Source organism: Sinohyriopsis cumingii, chromosome 15 (genome assembly GCF_028554795.1).
Source record: "Sinohyriopsis cumingii isolate HCF-2022 chromosome 15, ASM2855479v2, whole genome shotgun sequence".
In the NCBI taxonomy this organism is placed as follows: Eukaryota; Metazoa; Mollusca; class Bivalvia; order Unionida; family Unionidae; genus Sinohyriopsis; species Sinohyriopsis cumingii.
Genome location: NC_142975.1, coordinates 84,553,167 through 84,572,606, shown reverse-complemented (window position 1 = coordinate 84,572,606; position 19,440 = coordinate 84,553,167). Strand labels below are relative to the sequence as shown.

Here is a 19,440-nt window from a genome sequence, read left to right as displayed (position 1 = left end):
TTAATATATAGGCCTAGAATTAACAGTATGCAGTTCCAATAATTATATATACATAGTATCATTAATCTATAGGCCTAGAATTAACAGTATGCAGTTCCAACATTTATATATACATAGTACTGCACATGAGTGGAAATGAATCATTAATCTATAGGCCTAGAATTAACAGTACGCAGTTCCAATAATTATATATACATAGTACCATTAATCTATAGGCCTAGAATTAACAGTATGCAGTTCCAACATTTATATATACACAGTACTGCACTTGAGTGGAAATGAATCATTAATCTATAGGCCTAGAATTAACAGTATGCAGTTCCAATAATTATATATACATAGTATCATTAATCTATAGGCCTTAACCTTAACAGTATGCAGTTCCAATAATTATATATACATAGTATCATTAATCTATAGGCCTAGAATTAACAGTATGCAGTTCCAACATTTATATATACATAGTACTGCACATGAGTGGAAATGAATCATTAATCTATAGGCCTAGAATTAACAGTATGCAGTTCCAATGTTTATTTATACATAGTATCATTAATCTATAGGCCTAGAATTAACAGTATGCAGTTCCAATAATTATATATACATTTAAGTATCATTAATCTATAGGCCTAGAATTAACAGTATGCAGTTCCAACATTTATATATACATAGTACTGCACATGAGTGGAAATGAATCATTAATCTATAGGCCTAGAATTAACAGTATGCAGTTCCAATGTTTATTTATACATAGTATCATTAATCTATTGGCCTAGAATTAACAGTATGCAGTTCCAACATTTATATATACACAGTACTGCACTTGAGTGGAAATGAATCATTAATCTATAGGCCTAGAATTAACAGTATGCAGTTCCAATAATTATATATACATAGTATCATTAATCTATAGGCCTAACCTTAACAGTATGCAGTTCCAATAATTATATATACATAGTATCATTAATCTATAGGCCTAGAATTAACAGTATGCAGTTCCAACATTTATATATACATAGTACTGCACATGAGTGGAAATGAATCATTAATCTATAGGCCTAGAATTAACAGTATGCAGTTCCAATGTTTATTTATACATAGTATCATTAATCTATAGGCCTAGAATTAACAGCATGCAGTTCCAATGTTTATTTATACATAGTATCATTAATCTATAGGCCTAGAATTAACAGTATGCAGTTCCAGTGTTTATTTATACATAGTACTGCACATGAGCAGATCACAATTTGACATACCAATAGTATTCCAATGTTATATCAAATTGCTTTATAATAAAACTTTAAAAGCCATGTTATTTTTAGTGTGTTTGTGTATATATATATATATATATATATATATATATATATATATATATATATATATATATATATATATATAAGGAAAATGACAGTCTTAATGACCTAAATTATATACCCAATATCAATATGGGGTATACAATTATGACAGCTAATTCAGTGGCTTCAGCTGATATATATATATATATATATATATATATATATATATATATATATATATATATATATATATATATTTATATATATATATATATATATAAAATAAAATCTCCCTTCTTTGCTAGGGTGGTTATGCCAACTAGAGCTCTGCCAATGCATACCGGTACTTGTGACGTCATACAGGGAATCTCCGATGCTCGCTATTCACTGGACGTTTATTTCTGTTAAATGCCCACATCAATTAATGCATGTACACAAGTGTAACAATGTGAATTTAAATGAATTCACCTCCACAGTATATAAATGTAAATAGCTAAGAGTAATGTTTCACAGCACATCAACACATTGTCAGTTACTGTTATCCAGTGTGGTTGTAATGAATGGCCTAAAGTGCCTTAATTTGCACACACACCCTTCTCCAAGTCTGGCTATCATGTGACTGGATTTGGTCTGAGCAGGATTCGAACCCAAATTCTACTGACTGCAAGTTCAGAACACTAACACCATGCAGACTTGGGATGTAGAACATGCCGATACTCCATTTTGTAAGAGGCAGCTATTATGGAGGTACAGCTATTGTCACTTAACAGTCAGCACGTCAGGCTAATGGATATATAAGCCATGGGGACTCAGTTGTAAGAATGCCAATCTAATGGATGTATAAGCCATGGTGACTCAGTAGTCAGCATACCAAACTAATGGATGTATAAGCCGTGGTGACTCAGTAGTCAGCATACCAAGCTAATGGATGTATAAGCCATGGTTACTCAGTAGTAAGAATGCCAAACTAATGGATGTATAAGCCATGGTGACTCAGCAGTCAGCACGTCAGGCTAATGGATGCATAAGCCATGGGGACTCAGTAGTCAGAATGCCAAACTAATGGGTGTATAAGCCATGGTTTCAGTAGTCAGAATACCAAACTAATGGATGTATAAGCCATGATGACTCAACAGTCAGCATGTCATACTAATGGATGTATAAGCCATGGTGACTCTGTAGTCAGCATGCCGAACTAATGGATGTATAAGCCATGGGGACTCAGTAGTCAGAATGCCAAACTAATGGGTGTATAAGCCATGGTTTCAGTAGTCAGAATGCCAATCTAATGGATGTATAAGCCATGGGGACTCAGTAGTCAGAATACCAAACTAATGGATGTATAAGCCATGATGACTCAACAGTCAGCATGTCATACTAATGGATGTATAAGCCATGGTGACTCTGTAGTCAGCATGCCGAACTAATGGATGTATAAGCCATGGTGACTCTGTAGTCAGCATGTCAGACTAATGGATGTATAAGCCATGGTGATTCAACAGTCAGCATGCCAAACTAATGGATGTATAAGCCATGGTGACTCAACAGTCAGCAATACCAAACTAATGAATGTATAAGCCATGGTGACTCAACAGTCAGCATGTCAGACTAATGGATGTATAAGCCATGGTGACTCAACAGTCAGCATGTCAGACTAATGGATGTATAAGCCATGGTGACTCAGTAGTCAGAATGCCAAACTAATGGCTGTATAAGCCATGGTGACTCAACAGTCAGCATGCCAAACTAATTGATGTACAAGCCATGGTGACTCAACTTAATAGGTGTGGATATAAACTTTACTATTGGGTAAGCCCATGCAAGTTGGTGTCATGGTGAGTCTGTACTAAATAACCTAATTGTGTTGCTGTGTGATAAAACATCAAATAAATATACACATGAGCCATCATCGTTTTAAATGCAGCAGTGTGTGTGTGATTAGGATTTTTAATGTAGCTTTTAAATAATTTCAGTCATATCGCTATGATGTCTGCAGTGTGGCAGTTTATAGTGATGTCCAGCACTGGGGCATCATGCCGCAAACATGTAGCATGATGTCCCATCCAGTCACATTAACCTGACACCAGGCCGAACCAGTCATAACACTAACCTCTTAATGCTGAGCGCCAAGCGAGGCAGCTGTTAGTACCATTTTTGTAAGTCTTTGGTGTGACTAGGCCTGGGATCAAACCCATGACCTCCTGTATCCAAGGCGGACGATCTAACCACTAAGCCACCGGAGTGATCACAGTTTTGATTTTGTAAATATTAGGATCGTTCTATAAGGTTTTTTCCATTAGGTAAGCGGAAAATGCAGTAGTAATGGGAAGTCTCACAATAGCACAAAGTATGTACATTGTATACAGCAGTAATGGAAGGTACTGTATCACAATAGTACAGAGAATATGTACCTTGTATATAGTATTAATGGGAGGTATTGTATCACAACAGTACATAGAGAATATGCATTGTATACAGTATTAAAGGGAGGTACTATATAAATAGAGCATAGAGTATGTACCTAATGTATATGGTATTAAAGGGCAGTACTGTTTCACAATAGTACACAGAGTATGTACCTTGTATATGGTATTAAAGGGCAGTACTGTATCTCAATAGTACACCAGGCCGAACCAGTCATAACATTAACCTCTTAATGCTGAGCGCCAAGCGAGGCAGCTGTTAGTACCATTTTTGTAAGTCTTTGGTGTGACTAGGCCTGGGATCAAACCCATGACCTCCTGTATCCAAGGCGGACGATCTAACCACTAAGCCACCGGAGTGATCACAGTTTTGATTTTGTAAATATTAGGATCGTTCTATAAGGTTTTTTCCATTAGGTAAGCGGAAAATGCAGTAGTAATGGGAAGTCTCACAATAGCACAAAGTATGTACATTGTATACAGCAGTAATGGAAGGTACTGTATCACAATAGTACAGAGAATATGTACCTTGTATATAGTATTAATGGGAGGTATTGTATCACAACAGTACATAGAGAATATGCATTGTATACAGTATTAAAGGGAGGTACTATATAAATAGAGCATAGAGTATGTACCTAATGTATATGGTATTAAAGGGCAGTACTGTTTCACAATAGTACACAGAGTATGTACCTTGTATATGGTATTAAAGGGCAGTACTGTATCTCAATAGTACACATAGTATGTACCTTGTATATGGTAATAAAGGACAGTACTGTATCACAATAGTACACAGAGTATGTACCTTGTATATGGTATTAAAGGACAGTACTTATCACAATAGTACACAAAGTATGTACCTTGTATACGGTATTGTATCACAATAGTACACAGAGTATATACCTTGTATATGGTATTAAAGGACAGTACTGTATCACAATAGTACACTGAGTTAATGTACCTTGTATATGGTATTAAAGGACAGTACTGTATCAAGCACATTTAATTTTAATGCCAAGTGCTTCATAGGCTAATACATTAATACCAATGAAACAAAAATGAAATTCTGCATGTGTGTAGTGCAAAAAAAATGCTACATACAATTTGACACTGAAATAAAAAAGGACACAAAAAAGGTGTGTATGACCTTTAGAAGAAAAAAAAAGAAAAGAAAATTGACCTTTGACCCTTGAACCCAAAATGAAAGGATTCTCCCTAAGTACAAGTTTCAGCCCAAAACTATGATATTCTGCCATGAAGACTGCACCCCTAAATGTGATACATGACACACCATCTACTGACAACGTATAGACTACAATATTTTATCTTTAAATCTCAAATGGCTTTGAAGGTATGGACTATTAGAACGTGTGATGAAAAGCTGTGGCCTTGATCTTAAAAACAGTTCCCTCAGTATGTTACTGGTCACACTTTGTAGTGATGATGTTTAAAGTACATCCACTTTCAGTCCTTAATCTCAAAGATCTTAAAAGTTATAGAATGGACAAAACGTGTGACAAACAGACATCTGGACGGATGAATAATACATGTATCTTATAGGTGCCATACAAACACACAGGAATAGATAGTCCATGTGAATTTGCCATACATAATATATTGTACCTGCTGAGTGCTGTACCAGTGCAGGTGCCTACCTGTTCATTATGTTATCATAACACAAAAACAGGCAAACCTCCAAATGACCTGCAGCTGTTTTGACTCTTTAATGACTATAATGAAATGGACAAAACTTGTTTACAGAGATCGTCCATTACTGAAAAAGTACAACCAATTTTGCTACATCCTTCTCACTGAAGAACACATCTTTCTTCCTTTCTCTGAATTCCCTCTTTGCCATTCACTGAAAAGTCATGCTAACTTGCTATATCATTAGAATGCACAGTTTGAACTACTGGTACATTTGTATAAACTCGTTTATAAGTTGAATCCATCTGCAAACAACATAGACACTGATCTGACATCACATAATGCACCAGCAGATGAGGGTTTACGTTGTTTGTTCTACTGATTCTTCCTAACATACCCGATACATCCAGATCAGATAGCGCATTATGCAACAGCAGATCTGGATCTGTGCTGTTTGGAGTTGCACTAGATTAATAATGGTTTTGTATTTTCTGGATTTTTAATGCAGCTTTAACAATTTTAGGCATATTGCTATGATGTCTGCAGTGTGGCAGTTTATCGTGATGTCTAGCACTGTCCAGGATAATGTGACTGGGTGGGACATCATGCTATATGTCTGCAGCATGATGTCCCACCCAGTCACATTATTCTGACACCAGTTTTACGAGTCCTAACATGAACCTCTTAATGCTGAGCACCAAGCGAGGCAGCTGTGAGTACCATTTTGATACGTTTTTGGTATGACTCAGCCAGGGTTCAAACTCGCAACTTCTCTATCTGAGGTGGATGCTCTAACCACTGAAGTCACTGAAGCAGTACGATTTATAATGGAGTGTTTAAGATACAGGCATGCTTTCTTCACGCTTACACTGGATAAAATACCTCTCAAAGGATTCATTACGCATTATATTAATTTAAAACCCAAATCACACCCAAAACTTTTGTTTTTTCAACACATGCCAACACTATCCAAAATGTCAAATATACTCATGTGAACTATACTGATATATACAGCATCTATATAACATAGATTTCCATATGACTGTGAACATGATGCTGATCGCATGTATGCATCATCTATATTCTAGAGTGATACTGACTGTGAACATGATGCTATCTACATACATCATCCATATTCTAGAGCCATACTGACTGTGAACATGATGCTGATCTACATACATCATCCATATTCTAGAGCCATACTGACTGTGAACATGATGCTGATCTACATACATCATCTATATTCTAGAGCCATACTGACTGTGAACATGATACTGATCTACATACATCATCTAAATTCTAGAGCCATACTGACTGTGAACATGATGCTGATCTACATACATCATTTAAATTCTAGAGCCATACTGACTGTGAACATGATGCTGATCTACATACATCTATATTCTAGAGCCATACTGACTGTGAACATGATGCTGATCTACATACATCATCTATATTCTAAAGTGATACTGACTGTGAACATGATGCTATCTACATACATCATCTATATTCTAGAGCCATACTGACTGTGAACATGATGCTGATCTACATACATCATCTATATTCTAAAGTGATACTGACTGTGAACATGATGCTATCTACATACATCATCTATATTCTAAAGTGATACTGTGAACATGATGCTGATCTACATACATCATCCATATTCTAGAGCCATACTGACTGTGAACATGATGCTGTCTACATATATCATCTATATTCTAAAGTGATACTGACTGTGAACATGATGCTGATCTACATACATCATCCATATTCTAGAGCCAGTAACTGACTGTGAACATGATGCTGATCTACATACATCATCTAAATTCTAGAGCCATACTGACTGTGAACATGATGCTGATCTACATACATCATCTATATTCTAAAGTGATACTGACTGTGAACATGATGCTATCTACATACATCATCTATATTCTAGAGCCATACTGACTGTGAACATGATGCTGATCTACATACATCATCTATATTCTAAAGTGATACTGACTGTGAACATGATGCTATCTACATACATCATCTATATTCTAAAGTGATACTGTGAACATGATGCTGATCTACATACATCATCCATATTCTAGAGCCATACTGACTGTGAACATGATGCTGTCTACATATATCATCTATATTCTAAAGTGATACTGACTGTGAACATGATGCTGATCTACATACATCATCCATATTCTAGAGCCAGTAACTGACTGTGAACATGATGCTGATCTACATACATCATCTAAATTCTAGAGCCATACTGACTGTGAACATGATGCTGATCTACATACATCATCCATATTCTAGAGCCATACTGACTGTGAACATGATGCTATCTACATACATCATCTATATTCTAAAGTGATACTGACTGTGAACATGATGCTGATCTACATGCATCATCCATATTCTAGAGCCATACTGACTGTGAACATGATGCTGATCTACATACATCATCCATATTCTAGAGCCATACTGACTGTGAACATGATGCTGATCTACATACATCATCCATATTCTAGAGCCATACTGACTGTGAACATGATGCTGACCTACATACATCATCCATATTCTAGAGCTATACTGACTGTGAACATGATGCTGATCTACATACATCGTCTAAATTCTAGAGCCATACTGACTGTGAACATGATGCTGATCTACATAATCATCCATATTCTAGAGCCAGTAACTGACTGTGAACATGATGCTGATCTACATACATCATCTATATTCTAGAGCCAGTAACTGACTGTGAACATGATGCTGATCTACATACATCATCCATATTCTAGAGCCATACTGACTGTGAACATGATGCTGATCTACATATATCATCCATATTCTAGAGCCAGTAACTGACTGTGAACATGATGCTGATCTACATACATCATCTAAATTCTAGAGCCATACTGACTGTGAACATGATGCTGATCTACATAATCATCCATATTCTAGAGCCAGTAACTGACTGTGAACATGATGCTGATCTACATACATCATCTATATTCTAGAGCCAGTAACTGACTGTGAACATGATGCTGATCTACATACATCATCCATATTCTAGAGCCATACTGACTGTGAACATGATGCTGATCTACATACATCATCCATATTCTAGAGCCATACTGACTGTGAACATGATGCTGATCTACATACATCATCCATATTCTAGAGCCAGTAACTGACTGTGAACATGATGCTGATCTACATACATCATCCATATTCTAGAGCCAGTAACTGACTGTGAACATGATGCTGATCTACATACATCATCCATATTCTAGAGCCATACTGACTGTGAACATGATGCTGATCTACATACATCATCCATATTCTAGAGCCATATTGACTGTGAACATGATGCTGATCTACATACATCATCCATATTCTAGAGCCATACTGACTGTGAACATGATGCTGATCTACATACATCATCTATAATCTAGAGCCATACTGACTGTGAACATGATGTTGATCTACATACATCATCTATAATCTAGAGCTATAATGAAAGAAAACTTAATGTCCCCTTATACTGATCTGATAAAGAATTTTTTTCATTTTTATTATTTTCAATAAAACAATCCATTTGTGAAAACCAGAATCTGATTAATGTAAAAATGACTGACATTTCTGTATGCAAAAGGAAGTTGGAGCAATTTCAACAGAAATATAAGTGTTAAGCTCTGTCCAACGAAACTTCCATCCTGCACTTTCCCCTCTCATCCCTATCCTCTTGCAAGATCCTGGAAAATTTTCATCCTGTCCTTTCCCTCTCATCCCTACCCCCCTTGCAAGGTCTTCAGAAACCACATTAAGTAATGATTAATTCTTAATATTTCCATTTCCTTACTTGCACTATTTAGTAAGAACTTTTTGAGATCCGAACGTAACATTCTATGGGATTCATGTAATCGTGAAGCATGAAAATTCATTAACACTTTGCACGAACAACAGTAACAAATCTAAGACCAATCATAACAACCGTAACCCATCTAAGTCCATTCATACAACCATAACACATCTGAGGCCATTCCTACAGCTTTAACACATCAATGGCCATTCATACAACCATAACATATTGAAGGCATGCTTTCTTCACACTTACTCTGGATAAAATACCTTTCAAAGGATTCATTACGCATTATATTAATTTAAAACCCAAATCACACCCAAAACTTTTGTTTATTCAACACATGCCAACACTATCCAAAATGTCAAATATACTCATGTGAACTATACTGATATATACAGCATCTATATAACACAGATTTCCATATGACTGTGAACATGATGCTGATCGCATGTATGCATCATCTATATTCTAGAGTGATACTGACTGTGAACATGATGCTATCTACATACATCATCCATATTCTAGAGCCATACTGACTGACATTCTAGTTGTCTGCATCACATGGTGTTAGTTTTAACCAACCAAAATGCTTGTTAAAAAGGCTTCATAACAATGTGTTTAAGAACTGACCTTCATAACTGACACGATTCAAGAAGTCACTTTGACAATTGATTACACACTGCATGAAAAACCATAGTAAGGCCCTACATGTATTATGTAGTCCTGTCTCAAGCTTCACGATAATATGAATCCAACAAATTATGTACTCCATTTTTAAAAATTACAAATAGATATAAAAGAATAATGCATTTCAATAAATAAAAAATATTTCAGTCATTGCTTAAAATTATTGTCAAAGTATACAAGTTATATGAATACTCAAGTAGCTCGGTTTTCTGGTGTTTTAAACTAATAACTTAAAGTTTTCTGTGTCACATGATGCAATTTTAACCAATATTACAAAGGTCCATCATATTTTTTTGATATTTTATAGAACATGAAGCTGCAGCCATTAGATACATTGACTTCATGTTGAAATGTATTCAGACTACATCAAGGTTCCTCCACTAGTATGGTTTAACTGAAGGGGCCATAACTCCATAAAATGCTAACAAAAGTTACACACTTGACTTGGTCTTTACTGTATTGAAGACACAAAACTTAATTCCATGCAGTCCTTCATAATTATTTGTTTAGTGGTAATGAAATTCATATGATAAAGTAAAGCCAACTACTAAATCAAACAGGGCCTATAACTCTACATCACACATAAGTCCATAATTCAAAACGGGTCAACTCAACCAAATGGGATCAATAACTCTAAATCAAACAGGGCAATAATTCTGAATGAAATAGGATTCATAACTCTAAAGCAAATAGGGTACATTAGTGAATCAAATAATGTTCTTAACACTAGATCAAACAGGGTAAATAACTCTAGATTAAATAGGGTCCACAGCTCAATAAAAAAAGACCCATAACTCAATTCAAATTTTGATGGCAGTGAAAAGTCAGGTGGATGGACAAAAGGTGTTACAGTAACCATGACACTAAAATATATGCATACAATTCAAATTTAAACTACCAGTAGGTCAATTTAAGTGCAGGTTGCATGCTAAATTTGGTTTTAAAAAGTATTGGTCAGAAAAGAAATTCACAATTTACATAATGATGGAGGGTATCACAAACATACTTGACACTAAAGTGTGGGCCATGGGGATACACACGTTTATCTATGACACCTTCTAGGGACACAAGGGGAGAAAGCCAAGAATATTAGCCCCAGGAATGATGTGTGAATGGACACTTGCATGGGTAACATTATGTGACCCATTTACAGAACATGGTCTGACCATAAAAGTAGAAAATTTCACTGCAATTAAAAAAGAAGAAAACAAAACATAACTAATCCTGCAATCTATAAAAATATGAAAACCTGCAGATTTAATTTAAAATACCTTCAAAAGAATTAGTTTAAGATACTTGCAACATGAAAATTCATTTAATTTTCATTTTACCAAATTGAAGTTGTGAAAGCAAAAATCAAGTTTCATGGAAATCAGAGTGGTAAATCAATGATGTATGGCCATTGAAACAGCTGACTAATAAAATTAAGCAGCCGTGAAGAAAATTATCCTCAATGATTAACCACTCATCCAACCATTAAGCGATTGATGGCTTTCATTCACACTGTGCACAAATTCATTCACAACCTTCTGAGAAAGGATACACATTTTCAAGTGATCTTGACATTTACATTGCAAACATAATAGTTCTCTTCCGTCATCATTAAGTCAAAAGTGGTCTTGAGAACATACAACAGACTAAATGTGAAAGAGTGAAAACCTGTATGGATTGGATATTTACCATGGTAAAATGCATGCTTTATGTCTAATGTGGACTCTGGTTTAAATCCATGGATCCAGCGTAGTGCCAGTACTAAGGGCCAACATTGTCATGGTTTTCCTTTTTGCAGCAATGATGTAAAATTGTGTGTATTTTTGGCATGGGAGTCCCAAGGATGCATGCAATTTTTGCAAAATACAAAATAAAGGTTGATTATTTGATGATGATCGCATATTCAAGTTCTCAAAGAATACCAACCAATTTCCAGTTTAAATTCAATCAAAAGGATATGACAAATATCTAAGAGGGTTCTTCAATTGTGTATTGTAAATTAAAGCATTATCACCCATCAGTGATCAATAAAACCACAAAATGGAGTTTCCTGTTCCTGACGGTGATTTATTTCAGTTTAAACAACTTTTGTCTTGCAAAAATGAAGTTCAAGGTTGGTCCAGTATTCATCTGAGATGCCAACATTTGCTCAGATGGGAATCCTGAGACTCCTACTTTTGATATCCTAGTGAAACTGCTAAATCTAAAGCAAGTGCATGATTTCCTCTGGGTTCTCCATCTCATCTGTACCACATAATGCCACCACTTGGGCATTCTCCATCTCATCTGTACCACATAATGCCACCACCTGGGCATTCTCCATCTCATCTGTACCACATAATGCCACTACTTGGGCATTCTCCATCTCATCTGTACCACATAATGCCACCACTTGGGCATTAAGTTAAAGATGTCATGCCATAACGTACAATGAATATAAGCTTAAAACAAACAGCTGCAGAGACGGAATTTTTATTCTCAGTAAACTAGAAATCACACAACATAAGCAATATCTTTAATAATAGGCAACTAATGGAGACAGGAGCAGTGGTGACTGAGTAGTTAGCATAATGGATTCATGACCTACTGGGTGCTGGTTTGAATCCCACCACTAGATCAGCCCAACTTTTCTCCAATTACATCAGCTCTAAATAACCGACTTGTGCTGATGAGCCATACAATTGCAAACTAAGCCTAATCGAATGCATGTACTTGTACACTACCGTAATCAAATTTTAAAAAGTCACAGATTTGTGCTGTACATCTATATAAAGACTGTACATGTATATAAAGACTGCAGCCCCACTCCTAAGTGTGAGTCTCTTAGGTTAAGGTCCCTTGGGTAAATAAAATCTACCAAAGGGATAAAACAAGTTTGGTACGAGCTTGTGTCTTTGTATGACAACTTAATTCTTATGAAAACATTAAAGGCTCAGGTGGGAAATACAACAATTTCCAACTTATGATTCCAGAGTTTCATGTCCCTTGGGGATACGGAAGGACCCTTGGGTCTATGCAAGCCACACATAGAAAGTTCTTAGGTGGCTAATGGGTGGTGATCTCAAAGCTTCTTCTTTATGTCCCAGAGACGAAGTACCTGGGAATAAGTCCCTGGGGCACGATCATGATGTACCATTTGTATCAATGGCCACATATGCTGGTTTTCATACATATAAAAGAAACAAGTATTGAATTATTTGAAATTTATGTAAAATCACCAATACCACCTACCCTTAACCCCTGAGGAGAAAAAAAATATTCCAAAATTGTTGATACAATCTTTACTCATTTCGCTATAGCTGACCAAACTTTCAAGGTAAGACTACAAGCCCCTACCTGACTACTTGGCGGGGCATACAATAATTAGGTACACAGATAACAGAAAACCTGTTTTCCCAAATTATATTAATAATTAACTACTAGTTTAGAACTACAATCTAGAGGTCCTAGACTAAGCTGGTACTAAATCAAAGATTTACTGATCACTATAATATAACTGCTGATTATAAGTGAAGTTTTAAACCTAATTCTCTTTAACATAACTCAATTCCACTGTCCCTAATAAATTTGGATCATTCCAGCGAATCTGAAAGAATAATCATCTACAATCTGAAAATGTGATTTTATGCAGAGACTAAAAAAGGATTTGAATGTATGTTTGTAAATACTAAATACATGTACTGTAAATAATTGCTTAAATGTCAAATTCATCTGCAGACAGCACGGACCCACATATATTGTCTTATAATGCACCATCAGCAGATCTGGATTGATTGGCAGGAATAATCAGCAGAACAACAAAATAGCCCCAACCTATTGGCACATTATATGATGGCAGGTAAGGGTCTATGTTTTATTGGAGTCTTAATTGACTTATAAGCAAGTATGTATGGTATCATGTCTAGCTGTATGTATGAATCATCATTAAATACCACAAAGTCAATTGTCCCTGCAGATGTACAACTGTGCATCCATATTTCCATAACACAACACTCCATGCTCTTGAACAATACCAGGAAACAATATTAAACAAGGAACATTTATTGTTACGCTGTTATTACATGTATATCACAGCTCCTGTTTCTCACTAAAAAACAACACTGGTATAAAATGTTTTTAAAGAAAACAAGAACAACTGCAACAGTTTAACATCGCAAATCCACATGCACTGTACTGCATAATCCAACCCTCTCTCCAAAGCATTCACCCCCACCCATCAGGTCATAATGCAAAATCCATCACATACATGAATATGATCCATCTTTCAGTAGCAACACATGTACAGTTTGACTACATGTATGTACAGTCTGACTGCAAGTATGTACAGTTTTGACCTAGGATTCCAAGATAGCGATAAACTTGAGCAGTTCTGACCTAGGATTCCAAAAGACACACATTTTAACAATTCTGACCAAGGATTCCAAAAGGTACACACTTTAGCAGTTTTGACCTAGAATTCGAAAAGACTGAGACATTGTAGCCTCAAAAAATACAAGACAGTACTTAATGCAAAAGCAGTGATTACAAAAAAATTTGATAATTTGCTGAGCTGTCATCTTTATTTCATTGTCAGTGCTGCACTTTCATATTTTTTGTCAACTGCACTATAATCTTTCATTAAAACTTTCATAGAATGCTCAAGTAATTCGTCAAAAACCTTAATGTATGAATATCTGGTTCACCAGTGCACTGTGGAGTTTTCTTTTCTGGATCTTGATCTCACTCACCTACCAGCATTTATTATAATTCTCCTTTTTCCTGAACTATTTTCCTTTTCAAACTAATAGTTCATTGATCAAATTTCAAAATTGTGTATTTCAAAATTAAATTTAGTCCCTTTTGTGATTTATTCAAACTTAATAATACATTTGAGGCAGTCAGTGATTTTGTATTGCAACTCTACAAACTGCTACAAACCATCAATGCGTCTGATTGCCAAATATGTTACTTTAAAATGGATATCAATTACCATTCTACAGTGACTTTGGCCATTAACAACATCAAGACATAATGGAATCTTTAATTTTCCCTGACCAAAAAGAAGCATCCTCAGGGGGTACATTCAAGTCAAGATTTGGGGAACAAAAGAGTGTGCATGTGTGTGCATCATTTGGATTTTTAACATAGCTTTAACAATTTTCCAGTCATATTGCTACGATGCCTATAGTGGCAGTTTATAGTGATGTCTAGCACTGTGGCAACATGCCAAAGACACGTAGAAACCAGAATGATCATTCTAAACACTAACCGCTTCATGCTGAGCACCAAGCATGGCAGCTGCTAGTACCATTTTTATAAGTCTTTCGTAAGACTTGTCTGGTGTTAGAATCCACAAATTCCCACATCCGAGGTGGATGCTCTAACCACTTAGGTCACTGGAGCAGTGTGAGAAAATAAGGTAAAAAAAACTGCAGGAAACCCACAACCATGCTCAGTGTGCAACACTGCATGTCTGAAGTTTTGCCCAACAATATTTGAAAAGGTTATCATAATTTCAATTTCTGTACATATGACCTTTGCCCCTAACCCTTTCTACCTGGAACCTAGGGATACTGGAAGCCAAGGCTAAAACCCCTCTTGCAAGCAGAGATGTGACAATGGACACATAGACAGTATGACAATTTAACCCACAATAAAGCCTAGGGATAACAAGCTATTTTTGTGGTTCCATATCAAGTATTATAACTCTTGCGACACACAAAACAAAGGAGTCATAACCTAGATTCCTTTATATATGAATGTACTAATATACACCCCACCCAAGTGTCATAATCTAGATTCTTTTATATATAAATCTACCCACATATACCCTACCCAAGGGTCATAACCTACTAGATTCATTTATATATAAATCTACCCACATATAGCCTACCCAAGGGTCATAACCTAGATTTCTTTATATATAAATCTACCTGCATACGCCCTACCCAAGAGTCATAACCTAGATTTCATTACAAAATCTACCCATATAAACCCTACCTATTGGTCACAACCTAATTTTCATCACAAAATATACCCACACACCCCCTACCCAAGGGTAATAACCCAAATTCCAGTATGTATAACTCTTCCCTTACACCCTACCCAAGGATCATAACCAAATTCCATTACACATTAAATGTCTTCTTGCTATAACTTCATGTACAAGTTTAACCCCAAAATAAAGCAATATGGGTAACAAATTTTATTACCGCAAATCTCTAGATAAGAATTTAATGAATGGTTTGGAACTATTCTCATTTTCTTTTTTCTTTTTTTATTCAATTTGATGAAGTACTTTGTAAACATCACAAAACACATTTTTCTAGCATAAGAGAATCTTAATCACCAAGATTTTAACCACATTAGTTCAGGATGTGTCACATGTCTCTCTCTCTTTCTGTGAGTGTTCCTATAACCATCATGAGTTATTAGCATTGAAAACAAGAATGAAAATATTCTAAATTGTAGCAAATATATATTTATCTGCTTATCCAGTGGTGTTACTGAATTGAAAACTTTTATTTGTGTCAAATAAATTGTACCAAATATTTATCTCTATATTATTCTACCATCCAGAGACGTATAAAATTGACTGGTCATAAAATCATGTACTAATAAATGGAAAGTACAAAACAAATGTAAATGCATACATTTTGCCAATCAAATATTACCAAGAAATTACAAGAGTTTGTGTGTACATAATCGTGTTAAATCCAGTAGTTGTTCCCACTTTTATTATATTCTTACTTCACTAATAATAAAATATGCCCCAGAAATAGAAAATAATGTGGGTGCAGACTAATTAAAAACAAATGTTCTCTACCTTCTCTTTTTAAAGCATTTGTAGTATAGATGTCTTCATGCATGTATAAGATTCTTAGGGTATTTGTATAAATTATAACATACCCAAAGAACCTAATACATACATGAAAACATCAAAATAAAATTTATTTAACAACGGCAAAGATTAAAACAACAATTCAGCATAAGCTTTCAATCAATTCAGATAATGTTTACCTTTATTCGGCATTTCTCCTATATTATGCCCATAGAGCTAGCGGTACATGAACATGAATAAAGTTGCATGATCATCCAATTAAGTACACCAAACTCCAAACTCACCAAACGCTTGTTTTTTCTGCGTAAAATTAGAAATAATGCTGACGAAGATAATATTTTGTTAATGGAACTTTTCTTTTAGAAACACTTGCCAAAGTGATACAAATAATACTTTTGATTCTCTGCGACACACTCCCCCCCCCCCCCATCACTTTTCATTTTCTTTCAAACTGTCTATCACGGCAAGTGTCCGTTCAATTATCAATAGTACATACCCTTTTTAACTTTCCCATGATGTGGAAGAGTGTCACGGGGTTTCCGTTCATCCCTACCCTCCGCCATATCCACTTTCCATTAGTGTAAGACGAAAGAAGTAAAAACACTAGTGAGAATGGATGACACTCTTATCCAATCGTCATTTTGTCGCTCTTACTCACTGACCGGAAGCGAACTTCCTCGATTTCCAAGAGTTATCCGTGTTGTGTTTTTTTTTTTTTTTTTTTTTTGATAATCTATATATAAAATGGTTTTGTTGTTAATGGCTTAACGGAAAAGTCAGAAGTCAATCCGATTGAGTCATTCATATTCGAGTTAACTCCCATGTATGTTTATCAAGCCCATATGTGCAATATTTATGGTATCACGGTACCAATTGTTTCTCCATATACCTCAATGCTAATGTTTTGTGAAATAAATATATTTTATATCCTTCCTCAGCATGCATGTCACACACTGTCATAGAAAACAATGCTAGATTGTCAATTTGACAAGGACAAAACCAGGTACTCGAGTGTGTTAAAGAGAGATAACTCTGCTGGAACTAGACAAGGGTAAGAGTTATCTAGTCACAACAGAAACATTTTCAGTCAAGTGTGCCACATTAAAAAAAAATCATAAAAAGACAAAATATGATCTAAATATGAATTAACATAATCTCACATGTTGCCAAGAGACTCTACTTCTCAATATGATCTAGATATGAATTAACATAATCTCACATGTTGACAAGATATTCTACTTTTCTAAAGCCTAACAAAAAGTACAACTCTTACATAATGCACCAGTCACAGCTAGTGTTGTTGTTTCTTTCTGAATACAATGTTCATACACCTTAAGCTCCGCCCACCTGGGGTTGTACAATTGGTACCGTTATACCTTATAGGTTAGTGCATTTGTATGGGAAAATATGAACGAGTTCTTCAGATGGATATACTGCACGACATTGGGAGTGCTTTGTTGTTGTTGTTGTTCTAGGGTTTAACGCCATTTTTCAGCACAAGATAGGCTATACATGGCGGCCAGTATTAATGGTGGAGGAAGAACCCTGGAAAACCCAGGGAAGAACCACCGACCAACGAGAAGCTACTGGCAGGCTTTCCCACGTACCCACGCTAGCCGAGCCTTGGACTCAAACCCACGCAGACAGAGGTGAGATGGCAGTGATCTGTAACGGTGAGCGCTTTAGACCACTCGGCCACTCGGGGCCCCGCACATTGGGAGTGCAGTATATCCATCCGACAAAACGAGTTAATATTTTTCACATACAAATGCAGTAACCTTTTTATTATATGCTCATTTTCTTATTCTACACAAGGCTTAATTATATTAACAAAATACGCTACAAGAAACAAAGTAACTGAATTTATGCCGTATTCCAAACTAAATACACAAGCTAAGATTTATAGGTTACTGCATTTGTATGGGAAAATATGAACGAGTTTTGGGATGGAATACTGCACGACCTTGGGAGTCCAGTATATCCTTCCGACAAAACGAGTTCATATTTTCCCATACAAATGCAGTAACCTTTTTATTATATGATCATTTTTGTATTCTACCTAAGGTTTAATTATATAAACACAATACACTATAAGAAACAACGTAAATGAATGTATGCCGCATTCCAAACTAAATATACAAGCGCATATTCGTCATTACACAAATCAACATTATTACTGCGCACATAACTCCGCCCAGATAAATTTGAACTTAGTCGCGCGCTCGACATAACTTTCAAAAGAAAATGGAGTGTCTAGTTAAAATTGAAATTTGGAGTCATATTGTGAATGAATGTGCATTGCAACAACTTTTCCATTTGATCTGGAATGAATAGATTTTGGTATTTTTCTCGATTCTAGTAAATTTCCTGATTATTGACTGGATTTGTATGTGACGATTCCACATGAAATACACGAGATTTAATAAGCTAGGGAGAAGCGTGTTAACATCTGCAGATGTGTTTCTGTTTCTGTCATTGAATGTTTGAAATCATAATGTGGGAAAAATATGAAGTCTTTCAATTGCAATTATCAAAAAGACACTATGGAATTTTTAATGCTTATTTCATTTTGAGTGCAGTAAGGAGGATGCTATTGTACTTATCATCGAAATTACAGCACAATTTCGAAATGTGTAATCCAGCTTGAAAACCTATGACATGGCTCATGTAATTCGGATTTGCAGAATTAAGAAAATACATTTT

General features: G+C 35.5%; 1 protein-coding gene across 1 annotated transcript in view; it reads right to left on the bottom strand.

The window, feature by feature from the left end:
* Window positions 1-17,453, bottom strand: part of LOC149782234 (uncharacterized) — a 96,843-nt gene extending 79,390 nt beyond the window's left edge. Inside the window, exon 1 of the mRNA XM_089933612.1 lies at window positions 17,234-17,453. Coding sequence (XP_089789738.1) covers window positions 17,234-17,300 — 67 coding nt within the window. The 5' untranslated portion in view covers window positions 17,301-17,453. The remainder of the gene's footprint in view (window positions 1-17,233) is intronic.
* Window positions 17,454-19,440: the final 1,987 nt, after the last annotated feature.